At 51.2% G+C, this 14,227-nt stretch overlaps 1 protein-coding gene across 1 annotated transcript in view; it reads right to left on the reverse strand.

Annotated features, from left to right (window-relative positions):
* Window positions 1–14,227, reverse strand: part of DSCAML1 (DS cell adhesion molecule like 1) — a 385,406-nt gene that overhangs the window by 47,614 nt on the left and 323,565 nt on the right. The window contains exons 12-16 of the mRNA XM_032167536.2: window positions 11,931–12,130; window positions 11,289–11,385; window positions 10,569–10,697; window positions 2,009–2,176; window positions 27–97 (exon numbers count right to left, since the gene is read on the reverse strand). Of these exons, the coding sequence (XP_032023427.1) occupies window positions 27–97; window positions 2,009–2,176; window positions 10,569–10,697; window positions 11,289–11,385; window positions 11,931–12,130 (665 nt within the window). The remainder of the gene's footprint in view (window positions 1–26; window positions 98–2,008; window positions 2,177–10,568; window positions 10,698–11,288; window positions 11,386–11,930; window positions 12,131–14,227) is intronic.

Raw genomic sequence — 14,227 nt, forward strand, 5'->3', positions numbered from 1 at the left:
AGGGGAGATGCCTTAGACACACTTACCTTCCAGGTCACCTGGATGCTCTGTGAGGTCACTGGCTGCAAGGTAACATCCATGGGGGGTCCATCAGGAGCTGAGCAGGGTAGGGGGGAGGAGAAACATTACAAGTCAAGACTTGGAAGAGGAAGGGGTTCTATGTTCCCACTCCCACCCTCCTGAGCTGGAGGGCTCCTGGGGAGAAGACTAAGCTCAGATGCAGATAGCAGAGAACTTTTGTTTGAGTTCCCCTGAAAGTATCATAGGGTTTCAATTTCCTCTTCATTCTCCATAATTTGCTGAAAATATAGCAAACAATGATAAGATACTACTGTACATCCAGTAGGATGGCAAACGTTTTTAAAAGTTGAAGAGTATGAAGCGTCTACTTCATACAAGAATGTCTAGGCTGGGTGTGGTGGCTCACACCTGTAATCCCAGCACTTTGGGAGGCCGAGGCGGGCGGATCACAAGGTCAGGAGATCGAGACCATCCTGGCTAACATGGTGAAACCCCATCTCTACTAAAAATACAAAAAATTAGCCGGGCAAGGGACCCAGGGTGGGCGCCTGTAGTCCTAGCTGCTCGGGAGGCTGAGGCAGGAGAGTGGCGTGAACCCGGGAGGTGGAGGTTGCAGTGAGCAACTCTTGTCCTCTGATCACGGGAGAGAAAATTGGCACAACACTTTAGAAAACATTCCAGCATTTTTTGTTAAAGGTAGAAGTATTTGCCTGTTTGATGACTCTGTAGTTCTACAACTGGTTATATCGCCTAGAGAAACTCATGAACCGGTGCACTAGCATACAAGAATGCTTATAGCAGTATTTTTGTAATAGCTCCAAGCTACAAACAACCTAAATGTCCATCTACAGTAGAATGGACAAATCCACTGTGGTATAGTCATATAATGGAGTACTATACAGCGCTGAAAAAGCATAAATGATACAGCTATGCTAATGACATGAATGAAGCTTGCAAAAGTAATATTGATTAAAACAAGGAAGACACAGAAGAATATATGAATTATGATGTCATGAATACATTCTACTGGAAAATAGGGAAAACTAAATTATACATTTTATTGCATATACATTGTGGTGACAGTACAAAAAAGAAAAGAATGAAAATTAGTATCACAAAAGTCAGGATATTGATTACTTCAAGGGAAGGGGTGATGTTATGACCAGAAAGGAGTACATGGCGGACTTCTGCCATGCTGGCTAATTGATAATGAGTGTTGGTTATACTCATTGTTTACCTTATGCTTGTTTATAAAACTGCACATATATGTCATGTGTATTTTTCTGCATTCTTTTTTTTTTTTTGAGATGGAGTCTTGCTCTGTCGCCCAGGCTGGAGTGCAGTGGTGCGATCTTGGCCCACTGCAAGCTCTGCCTCCCAGGTTCAAGCGATTCTCCTGTCTCAGCCTCCTGATTAGTTGGAATTACAGGCATGCGCCACCACGCCCGGCTAATTTTTGTATTTTTGGTAGAGACAGGGTTTCGCCAAGTTGGCCAGGCTGGTCTCGTACTCCTGACCTCAGGTGATCCACCGTCCTCAGCCTCCCAAAGTGCTGTGATTACAGGCATAAGCCACCACTCTCAGCCTTTTCTGCATTATTTTGTATTACATGATAACAAAAGAAAACATAGCAAGAGAAATCTTGTTTAAACTTTCAAGAAAACTCTATGATGAGGGTCATAGAAAATGATCCAGGCCCTAGTACCCTATCTTTTGCAGATAGATCTTTCCAGATGCTGGGGCCAGGGGAGTGGGGCAGAACCACAGATAGCTCCCCCAAACCCAGTATCTAGAACCTCGCTTGGAAAAGGGTCAAACAGAGGAGCCTCCAGTGATCCAGAGGTGGACACAAACATCTGTTAGGATGCTTTTCCCCACCCCACCCCCTCTAACTGCAAGCTCATTGCCAATGAACAGGATCACTGTAGGCCCCCGGTGGCTCTGATCCCCGAGGCCACGGGCAAGGCAGGCTGGGCGAGGCGCTCACCGGCCTCCTCCGTGCTGACGGTGAGCTCCTTGCTTGGTTCACTGCGGCCAATCTTGTTGAAGGAGTACATGCGGATGCTGTACACCGATGCCGGGTGCAGGTCCACGATGTTGGCCTGGTTGATGGTGGGGGAGATGTTGCGTGTGGACTGCTTGAAGTCCCAGGAATCTGGAGAGAAGACACCTGTGTCAAAGCACGGCCAGGCAAACTCCAGGACCCCTTCCCAGCCTGAAGTACCAGCACAGCCCAATATTCAGTTGGATGCCCGAGGGGTCCACCTCACACAGACTGCAGAGAGGGCACAGGCCTGAACAACTTCATAGACGGTGCAAGGGGTTTGTCCCATGCAGCTCCAGCTTGGGAGAAGCCTGACTGTCCTCTGCTACTGGCCAGCCTGTAAGCTCAAACTTCAGGCAGAGGTCGGACGAGACATTCCCCAAGGTCCCTGCCAAGATCACCATCTGTTTGCTATCCCTGAGGGTCTGACTGGCCAGTGCCCTTCTTCCTGGGTCTCTCCTCACATCAGTGACCTGGTCTAACAGTGAGACACCCCATTTACCCGGTGGCCCCCATGCAAAGTGGGAGGCTAAGTCTCCTCTCCCTTTCTCCTCCTTTTGTGTGTGCTTCTGTATTTCTTTTCCTTGTGCACTTGTGAGGTGATGAACTTGAGTGTTATATGTCAGGGTTGAGGGGGACAGGCCAAGTACCAGAGTCCCCAGCCCAAACCCTACCCTCTTTCCTTCATCGACAGGGGGATGGTTTCAGAGTCATTACGGTTAGGGGCCACCAAAGAGATTAACATGTTCACGATTTATCCAGGGAGACTGGTGGTCTATCTCAGGGCTGATGTTTAGCAAAATTGTAGGAGGTGGAAAGTACCAGATAAATACCATTCAGGTGTGACCAAACAGTGCCTAGACCCATACTGTGACGATGAACACCCTGCATCTCCAGAGGAATCCAGTCATTTGTTCAATATATTTTTGCTGCGCAGCTATTGGGGTCTCCAGAGGAAACGGGAAGGTGTTGCAATTAAAAATGCCTCAGCTAGGACCTTCCACACCCGGGATTCTTAACCAAAAAACTGTTTTGGCACCTTACTTGGAAAAGAAAAAAAGGCAAATCACAAGGAAACAAGCTGACAGTAGGGCTGAAAAATGTTCCCAGGGCAAGTCCAGGTGTCACTATTCTGTCTAATTTTCTATGCCTTTAAATCCACAGTAGGGTATTGTGAAAAATTCTCCGTAGAAAAGATTAAGTTGTATTCACCACAGTTTAAATCCTAAATCAGGAAAGGAGGCTAGCACATTCTAGAAAGACTAAAAAAAATTTTTTTTGGTTAAAACTAATGCCGGATAGGCCAGGCACAGTGCCTCACGCCTGTAATCCCAGTACTTTGGGAGGCCAAGGTGGGTGGATCATTTGAGGTCAGGAGTTTGAGACCAGCTGGGACAATATGGTGAAACCCTGTCTGTACTAAAAATACAAAAATTAGCCGGGCGTGGTGGTGGGTGCCTGTAGTCCCAGCTACTCGGGAGGCTGAGACAGGAGAATTGCTTGAACCTGGGAGGCGGAGGTTGCAGTGAGCCAAGATCATGCCACTGCACTCCAGCCTGGGCAACAGAGCGAGATTCCATCTCAAAAATGAAAAAAAAAAAAAAAGAAAACAAAAAAATCTAATGCCTGATAAATCAGGAGAATTGGTTCACCAGAAGACACTGCCCCAGGCCTCCAATTTCTGGTTAGTTGAGATCTTGATGGTTTGCAAAACACCACTTATAGCTGCTCAGGCTTAGCATCTGTGAAGGGCACGGGCCCAGCTCCCCATCTGTAGTTTTGCATGTAATTCTTTGGTTTCACGAGCCAGAGAAACAAAATGGCAGGCTGTTGGTGCTCAAAAACACATTATTTTCTCTTTGTATTTTAAAACACCCTAACCACGGGAGGGTCACTTTGTGGCTGGCAGGTTAAGCTGGAATTGCAAATATGCAGGCTCCTACCTGCTGTGGGCACTTGCTTGTGGGTTTGGGACAGAACAGGCTAGTCATGTGGAGGCAGGTGCTCCCTTCTCTCTGTGGCATCCTGGGAGCTGGCGCCAGCTCATAAGTCACATCTGATGTGCCCATGTTTATAGGAGAGGGAGAGGGAGCACAAGTCAGCGCATTCATTTTTGATGAGTGCAGGCAGAGGGAGGAGACAGGGGCGGTGTGTCTGGAGAAGAGGCACTAATATTTACCAAGCACCTGCAGTGTGCCAGGTGCAGCGCTGGGCAATTTAAATGCTCACCATTTACTCCTCACATCCTCCTGCGACATCAGTGCTCCATCTCCACAGCAGAGGTGACCTTCGCGGCACCAAACCCAATTTCCCTCCTGGCTCTTGGGTGTATTCAACACCTGGACCTCTCTCCCTTCTTCAGGAAACACCCCCCCACCAACCTCGGCTCCCTAATAAAACACTCTCTGGCCTTTTGCTTATTCTTGGGCCAGCTTCTCTCTGTCTCTGTGCAGGTGCATCCTCCTCTACCCTACGAGGAATGGTTCGAGTTCATCAAGGCTCCACCCGAGGCTTCCTTCTCTCTTGTCATGCACTTTCCCCAACCATGCATTCTATTTTCATCTCCGCGTAGATACCTCCCAGATTAATATCCAGCCTGGGCCTCTCCTTCCGACTCCAGACCTTATAGCCAACTTTTTAGCTGACGGCTCATCTTGGATGTTTCATGGACACCTCAAACTCAACCTGTCCAAGCCAGAACTCTTGACCATACACCCTGCTTACCCAGCAACTTCCTGGGTTCCATCTTGAATGGCACCACCATTATCAATTTCTTGACTCTTCCTTCTCCCTTTCTCCTTATCAAGTGGGATAGCTTTTGTGTTCTGTGTCTTTTTTTTTTTTTTTTTGAGATGGAGTCTCGCCCTGTTGCCCAGGCTGGAGTGCAGTGGTGTGATCTCGGCTCACTGCATGCTCCGCCTCCCAGGTTCTTGCCATTCTCCTGCCTCAGCCTCCCGAGTAGCTGGGACTACAGGCACACGCCACCACACCCAGCTAATTTTTTTGTATTTTTAGTAGAGACGGGGTTTCACCGTGTTAGCCAGGATGGTCTCGATCTCCTGACCTCGTGATCTGCCCACCTTGGCCTCCCAAAGTGCTGGGATTACAGGCGTGAGTCACCACACCTGGCCTCTGTGTCATTCTTGAATCTTTCCACTTCCCTCCATCCCCATCTCTACCTCAGGCTTAGCCACTGTCATCCCTCCTTAGACCAGGGAAATGGCCTCTTCCCTAGCCCTCCACGTGCTCAGCGTACCCTGTTTCTTTCATCTGTTCTCTATACTGCAGTCATCGTCCGCTCTACAAATACAGTTGAGCTCCTCTTACAGGTGAGCCTTCCATCTTGGCCCTGAGAGTCTGAGAGTAGTCTTCTCAAAACACAAATCTGATACTGCCATTCCTGACATAAAATTCTTCAGTAGTTGTTCCTTGTTCTCAGGATAAAGGTGAAATTTCACAACCTGACCCAGGCCCTGCAACATCTGGCTCCTGCTCACCTCCCTAGCCTTCTCTTTCTCTATTCTTCTCCTCCTCTGAACTCTTCCAGCATTTAGAGCCCCTCCTCAGTCCACAGTATCTTCTTTCAAGGGTTCACCGTTTGGCGGTAACTGCCCAAGGAGATGCTAAGCTCCCTGAAGTCAGGAGCCATGTCTAAAACTTTGGTCCTCTCCCCAATTTCACATGTGTTGGGCACTTAAAATGTGCTGTTGATTTTAAACCAGAGCCACTGTTTTTCCCCTTTACTTGGGACTTGGAGTTCCTCTGCACTCTGTGGCCACAGTGTACTCTTTGCCATTCCCCTCCTTGCCTTGCTCAGCTGCAAATCACAGGAAGGTTGGGCAGAGGAGTGTCCTGGAGAACGACTCCTTTTTTTTCTGCTTTTGCCGCCCGTAGTTTGCAGGTGGATTTGACCTTCTGTTCCCAAACCATCTTTGGTGTTAGCACAAAATAGCTCCCTCTCCACAACCTTTCCAGGCGAATGCACCAGAGTCAGATCTGGAGGTCTCTGGCTGATCTGCCAAACTTGATCACTGTCATCTCCCTGACCCTGAATAGCTGAGACCAGGGGCCCTATTTTCTTCCTTTTCCTTTTCAGTTCTCAGAGTACTGAGCTGGCTTTGGTGAATATTGTCTCTTTTAATATTCCCTTTCATATGAGCCTGGCTTACGCAGATTAACATATTTCATTAAGGGCTCTCTCTCCCTTTCTTCATCAAAGGGTTTATGATGCAAAATATTCTTCTTAAAAATAAGGAAGCGGCTGGGGAGATGTCAGTGCCTTCTGCTCTGTGGGCTGCTTGCTGAGAGGGGACTGGGAATCTTTGGTTTTTCAGGAGATACATTCACTGTAGAGGGGACACAGCTCGGAGAAAAGCCACATCTGGAGCGTTTAGCTGCCTGGGCTCAGGAAGCACATCCATTCTGCATCTCTAATTTTCTCCTTGGATCACGCCTTTGAGACCCCCATGACAATCTCTTCACAGCACGGAGAAGAGGCTTCCTGCGTCACAACGACAGCTCACGACATCTCAACACCAGTCCCTCTGACAGCCACACTCCAGCTCCCACAGAACACCATGCCATGCCAGGCCAGCTCACCCCATGGTGGCCAGCACAGCCCCTACACCAGCTTGCGCTATGAGGCTGGTGTAGGGGAGGGCCATCCTCAAAGAACCCATCCTTGCTCTGTGCTTGCTGAAGCAGAGATGTGGTGTCTGCATTTTTAAATCTGCACAGCGCCATCTGATAGATTTGTGTGGATGGTGCTATTTATCATTCGGCATTCATGTATTATTACTCTGCTGCCTGGGGCCAGGAGAAGTCAGCATGAGTGGGATGGCTTAGAAAGGGCAGACTCGGTAATTTCTCTTGGAAAATTAGCATGACAAGCAACATGGCAGAAATCCTGGCAAAGGCACAGTTGGGGCAAAGAAGGTCGGGAGCCGATGGTCAGGACCCAGGCTGGGTGTGGCCTGGGGCAGGGGGAAGTGGAGAGGGGAAGCGGAGACGCAGGACAGGAATCTGTGGGAGGTTATCATGTGCCAGGCTGGGTGCTAGGCACCTCCATGTATGTCATCACACTCCCCAAATCCTCATGGCCCACCTGAGAATGAAATATTACTGTCTCCATTTTATACATAAGGAGATGCCCAAAGATGTTAAGTACTCGCTAAAGATCATGCAGCTCTGACACTTGGTCAGCCCAAGTCTTCAGCTTTGCCGATGGTTCTTGTTCCACCAGTCCACAGGTGCAGGAAGCTATCCTTAGACACACACACACACACACACACACACACACACACACACACACACACACGTGTGCACACCCCCTCCTTTCTTTGAGTCATCCTCTGTTCCCTTGGATACCTTTTTCAGTTCTCACCTAATACAGTTTGTGGCATATTACACTTGATTGGATAGCGCTTTGTAATGGTTCTGAAAGTGTGTGTGGATGTGTTGTGTGTGTGTGTGTGTGTGTATGTGTATATTCTCACTCCAACTGCATTGTAAGCTCCAAGGGCAACATTCTGTCTCCTATTTCTTTTTCTTCCTCTACCACATGGCTGGTGCATGATTCTGCAAAAAAAAATTGGCACTCAGTACATGTGGCTGACTGACAGACACATATATTTCAGCCTGCAAGTCCCACAGGACTATAAATTGCTGCGCAAGATATTTGAGTTAGAAGAGACAGAGGAACTTATATTTATTAAAAGTTTGCTCTAGCCTCATGCTATCATAGATGCTTTCTCTCTAATCCTCTAAACAATCCCATGAGGTAGGCATCACCGCCCCCACTTCACAGATGGGGAAGCTGTGCCATGCCCAGGGTCTCTGCCGGCCTCCAATGATAGCACATTGCAGTTCTCACGGCACTCCTGTTCCTAAATGCCAGGATGTGACAGATGCCTGCCTGGGTGCGCTGTGCTGGAGCCATCCCACCCAAAGGTGTAGAAAGGACCGGCTGCCTTCTCAGTGCTCTGGGTCCTGTGACTTAGTTCTTTAAGAGTGCAAAGCCCTTGTGGTAGGCAGATACTGAAGTTGAGCTTTCATTATCTCTCCCTTTACCCTCCCCACCCATCCTGGCGTTCCTAGCTGGGGTGGTCTACCGCAGTTCTTCATTCTGCAGCGAGCCAGAAGGGGAAGACATGGATGTGCTCTAAGAATAGCATCTTCCCTTTCCACCTTCCCTTCTGCCTTGCTCTCCAGATGTGTGATGTTCTCCACATTGCCCCTGCTGAGTGGTGCCCCAGGAGAGGCTCCCACACATTAGAGACTGGTCAGTGGAGGGGCTGTGGGCATCAGGGCAGCATGGAGGAGGAGGAACGGGGGGAGGGGCGCGAGCGACAGCCCAGGCATCCACCTCCCATCCCAGATGTGCGCCTGCAGGGAGGCGGTGTGTGCAGTGCCGTGTGGGATGTCACCCTCTGGACCCAGCCCTTCCTGTTTACTCCCGGGTGGCCTGTGCCCAACCTCAGGGAGCCCTGAGATGTGACATGGACACAGCCCTTTCGTCCCCTTTGCCTCATCACATTTCCCCAGCTGCAGGGCTGCAGTGGCCTCTTTTCTTTTCTCCTGGATACCAATTTCTTCCACTCACATTCATTCTTCTAAGGCACCGTGTTTGCTTCCGGGAGCTCAGACATTGTTAGCGGCTCTCAGTGACCTTTCCCAGCAAAGTGAAAGCTCAGCCCAGACGCCTCCCTCCCAACCTGGCCCCAAAACACCTTTGTAGATTTATTGCCCATGAATTGCATCTGTGAGCCCTGTGCTAGATCACAGACCACTTCCTGGTGTGCACTGCACCCTCACTTGGTCTCTGTCCTTCATTTTCTCAAGATCTTGGCCTGTTGCCTTACAGTACCCAAGACCTATCTCAGTGCAGCTTCTACAGGGGACCAGACAGATGCCTTCCCGGACAACCCCTGTTGGCTGAAGCCCCTCCTTGGATCTGCGGCCCTCCTGCACTCAGGTTGAACTCCTGGGTGGCTGATCGCAACTAGACCGGAAGCGTCTGAGAATAGGGTTTGTCTCTGTAGACATGTGTATCAAAGATGACTGACCCAGGGCCCCGGACAGAGTGGCTTCTCAAGGGGTGAATGCAGCTCAGAGATTCGCTTTCACATGTCCCACTTCAACTCACTCGCCAACACTTGCTAAGCATCTACCATGTGGCCGGGCCCTGCACCAGGTGCTGGCAATGCAAAGGGAACAGGACTTGGCCAATCAAGAGGAGAGGACAGCTGGCCGGCCAATGGCCACTGCCGTGCTAAGTGGGACAGGAAGGGTCTGGAAGCTTCAGGAGAAAACAAAACCTTCCATCTAAGTAAGGACCTACAAGAGGAGCTGAGCTGGTGGGGGAAGGAAACAGGAAGATTGAGTAATCTAGATTCTACTCTTTTCTATGCTTTATTTGTAATTAATTTAATTTGTAATTATTTTGAAGAGTGAATACAGGCTTATGGTATCGAATTCAAAAGGTACAAAGGATCCAGAGTGAGACATCTGTTTTCTTCTCACCCTGCTGTGAAGCCACCCAGGTGCACTCTGTTCCCCCCGAGGCCCCTCCTTGCCATTCCTGCCACCTGACCATGGGACCTACCATAGTCTCTCCAGATGCAGGGTGCCCATGGCGCCCCACAGTGCCTCACAGTGGCGGGGCAGCCACACAGCAGTCAGCTGGCATCTGAGAGGAGGGCTCTAGGAAGGATTTTTTTTTTTTTTTTTAGACAGAGTCTCACTCTGTTGCCCAAGCTGGAGTGCAATGGTACGATCTTGGTTCACTGCAACCTCTGCCTCATGGGTTCAAACAATTCTCCTGCCTCAGCCTTCTGAGTAGCTGGGATTACAAGGGCGCAACACCACGCCTGGCTAAGTTTTGTGTTTTTAGTAGAGATGGGGTTCGCCATGTTGACCAGACTGGTCTCGAACTCCTGACCTCAGGTGATCCACTCGCGTCAGCCTGCCAAAGTGTTGGGATTACAGGCATGAGCCACTGCGCCCAGCTGGGAAGGGCTCTTAGAGGAAATTTAGGTCCAAGCCTTTCCAGGGCCTCCTATCTGCCACTCATGGGGACCATTCTTAAGACTAGCTCTCTGATCTCCAATCATCCTCCTCATCCCAGACCAGGAGCACCTGTATGACCTGGCCAAACCTGTGATGCTTCTGATGCCAGAGACAGCCCACAGCTCTGGGTTCAGTGCCCTTACATGGCTTCAAATCAGACCACCCTTGGGGACCCTGGCCCAGGGACAGTCCTGGAAAGGACCTGACATCACTACCCATCAACTGGGGGTCTCCATCTTCCACCTGGACTCCTAGCCCGGCCAGTGTCCCTCCCTTCAGAAGCCACAGCTGCTTGTGCACTGGTGGGTGCTTGTGTGTCTAGCTGGGATGGGCAGCCCTGAGGCTCAGGGGCTGTCCTCCCAGAGGGCACAGGCAGGGCACGTGGCACAAGGGGCCATGGCAGGCCACGCTGTCGCCCCCCTGGCCCAGCGCCTACCTGATTTGTTCTTGTATTCAATGTCGAAGCCCGTGATGATGCTGTTCCCGTCGAATCGCTGGGTCCAGCGCAGGTTCATGCTCCGGGCCTTCACCTCCCGGATCTCCAGCTCTGGGGGGTCAGGGGGCTCTAGGGTGCAGCAGGGGAGGGGAGGGAAGTGAGGAGGGCAGCAGGGAGCTTGGCCTCTGGGGGTTGGCGTCGCCTGGGTCTAGCCAAAGATTCTGGCACCCTAGGGTTTGAGCAGGATGGGGGCTGGAGGAGGCCAGCAGCCGGGCTCGGAGGCTGAGGAGGCCTGGCTTGCTCACCTGTCTTGCTACCATCTTGTTCTTGGCCTGGGAGAGGGCTGACTCTCCTGCAGGGATTGCTGTTAGCTGATGGCATTTTTCCCCTTCCAACTTTCCCAGCTTGACTTTCCTTTCCCACACCTGCTGCAGGGGCCTGGACCCAGGAACCTGACTCCTCCATCCCTCCCCAGAAGGGGCATTGGAATCTATAGCGGCTGTAGCCATTGCAAACTTTTGCTGTCTAAGTTCCTGGAAAGGTCTTATTTTCCTACTCTGGGCAGGAGGGCAGGTGGAGGGAGGCTTTTCCCCAGAAAGCAGTTTCCCGTCATCCTCCACCATGGCCTAGGCTGTGGCCCCTGCTCTTTGAGGTGGAGTTAGCGGTGGGCCCCTGGGCCCTGGGGAGGTGGGATGGGAAGGGTGGGGCAGGTGAAGGTACCTTGCACAGTGAGTTGGATCAAGCCCCGGTCCTCCCCATACGAGTTGATGGCATGGCAGCTGAAGAACACAGAGTCCCCACGGTCAGCGGGCTTGAGCTGGAGACCACCAGCAGGGGCAGGAGAGGGAGGAAACAGGGAGAGTCTTTTAGAGCTGGTCAGCTGAAGGGGCCACTCCAGGGCTCTCAGCAAGGCCTTCTTGTTCTGGGAGGGGGACCCACAGGAGCTTTGTCAAGGGCTGGGGGTCACCAAAGGGAGGGAGGGAGGAGCTGAGGAGTCCTAGGAGAGTGGGAAGGGCTGAGGGGGTCCAGAAGAGTGGGAGGGGCTGAGGGATCCAGCAGAGAGGGAGGGGCTGAGGGGTCCCAAAAGGGAGAATGGAGCCCTGGGGGTTCCAGAAAAGAAGGCGGGACTGACGAAACCACATTTGATTGCTGTGGGGTTGTCAGAAAGGAGACACAGTGAAGTTCTGAGACAGAGATTCCTGGATGGAGAGGGGAAATAGGTGGGAAAGGGGAGGTACATTTTTGGGGTGTGGGGAGGGGCTCCCAGGCTCCCCATTTGCCTCCTGGATGCAGATGTGATAGCTGCGGGCTCCCCACTCTCTGAGAGTCAGGGTCCCTCAGGACTGGGGTGGGGGTGCTCACCTTCAGTGTGGAGACGACCTCGTCGCCGTTGTCCTTGGTGGCGATGGCATACCGCATGACGCGGTCAGGGTCAATGACCGTGTCCCCCTTCTCCCAGCGGATGATGATGGGCCGCTCACCCCGTGCCGTGCAGTTCAGCTCCTTCGCATGACCCTTGATGGCGATGGTGGTGTTGGGGTGGGAAGTGATCATGGCTGGGACTGGGGGGCGGAGGCGGAGGAGGCCCAGTGAGGGTCGGGAGGGCAGCCTGGAGGAGGCACGCGTGCCCTGTGCAGAAGCCCCCACCCCAGCCGTCCCTCCCCCAGGAGAGGCTCCAATAAAGGAGTACAGGGAACTCCACTGGCCTGTCCCTTCTCCCACACCCATCCATGACTAGGGCAGCCTCCCTCTTCACCAGGGGTTCCCACATTCCTCCTCTGGGGAGGGAGTGGCCTGGGCTCAGAATGCTTTTACAGGTATGCCATACATAGAACTATAAAGGAAACCAGTTCTATTGAAATATGGTTATGCAAATATTAAAAACACGAACAAGCAAATCTTCGATATCATATATCACCTATCAGTATGTGTTCTTTGCTACTCTTTACAAAATAAGATCCAGCGGTAGCTCGTATAATTGCTGTCTTATATTACCATGATCCTGTAATAGTGCTGCGTATAAGTGATATTTTGAGATATTTGCAATCACTGTGATGTGATGAGAGCATATCTGAGGATTTCTGCTGGTGACAGTCACAGGGGCTGCTATTGCTGCATTCTGTCGCTTATGTTCAAAATGGAAAGAATACTAAATTTCAGTTAGAAGTTAGTGAAAAAATGTGATTTTCCCTCCACCCACATTCATGGATCCCCCTGAATCAGATCTATAGAGCTTTTATCGGCCTCTGGACCCCAGGTTAAGCACCTTCTTGAAAGCACCAAGGCTCTGCTTTTTCTCTATAGCTAAGGCTTGTTTATCTCCCTCCTGTTCTTTCAAAAAAATACAAAGGAAAACCCTGGACACCACCACCACAAGTAAGATCCACAAGCAGTGCTAACGGGACTGAGAAAATCACCAGCAAACAACCAGGGCCCAGGCTGGTCATCAGGAGCCCCCATCCCTACTGCTTGGACAAGAAGCCTATCAATCACCGGCCCCTCCTCTGGGCCTGAGCATCTGCGGCAGCAGCAGGAGGGAAGGGGCAGGGGAAAGATGGTCTCAGCTGCAGTGAAACCCTGTCCCTTTTCTCCTCCACCCAACTCAACGAACACACATGGGACACTTATGCCATCATGAGACCTCGTGCCAAGCTGGGGCGTACACATGACAATGAGACAGGGTCCTCACCTCTGGAGGGAGGGGAAGACAGATGCCTGTACCGGCAACATGAACCGGAGGAAAATCTGATGAATGTTTTATCAAAGGGTTAGGAGACATTAACTTTGACTGAGGAGCATCGGGGAAAGCACAGTCCATCCATTCAGCAAGGATTTATTGACCTACTACGTGCCAGGTCTTGTCCTGGGTTCTGGAGCTGACAGTGAACAGGACAAACATGGCGTGATCTCATGTTTGAAACTCCTATGATCTCAGGGAGTTTCACTCTAGTGGTGAGAACAGACAAGACTAGCAATTTCAGTGAAGAGTGGTGAGTCCTACGCTGGGAGAAATGCACAGCCCCTGACCCAGCAAGACTTAAATGGAGAGAACAGAGGGAAGGGCACCCAGGCAAGAGAATATGCTTGAGCCAAGGCTCCAAGGCAGACATAGGTGGGGCAGGTCCCAGGAAGGTCAGTGATTTGGTGCTGCTGGAGACTACCCTTGTCCTTTTCTTCTCTGGGAAAATTTGCCTTCCAGTGGCTCTTGTCTCAGGAGGGATGCCCAGGAGCCACCCTGGAGTATATAAATGGGGAGGGGCTGTCGTTGGCTGCAAGAATCAGAAATCTCCCACCCCCACCCCCATTCAGGGGAATACCTCTTGTCACAGCAGAGACCAGCTCACCCTATCCTGGTCACTGGCCTGCTTTGGGCAATTGTGCAAAAAGGGGCTTTGTCTTCTCTGTCCTCAAAACCCAGTTCCCTGCCCGCCCCCTCCCCTCTGCACCCCCCCACACTGTGTCCCTGCTCCATTTTGACAGCTGGCCCTTTCTCCTCATTCCTTCTGGGTATTCTCAGGGTTTTTCTCTCTCCTAGTTTTAAAGGCCTGTTCAGACAAAGTTGTTCCCAGCAAACTCTCCAGGGACATCTGACTTTTATGGACAAACAAGCCTTTGAAGAAATGAGGGGAGCCACAGAGCTGCCACAGTGCCATCTGACA

Source organism: Hylobates moloch, unplaced genomic scaffold, assembly GCF_009828535.3.
Source record: "Hylobates moloch isolate HMO894 unplaced genomic scaffold, HMol_V3 SCAFFOLD_11, whole genome shotgun sequence".
In the NCBI taxonomy this organism is placed as follows: domain Eukaryota; kingdom Metazoa; phylum Chordata; class Mammalia; order Primates; family Hylobatidae; genus Hylobates; species Hylobates moloch.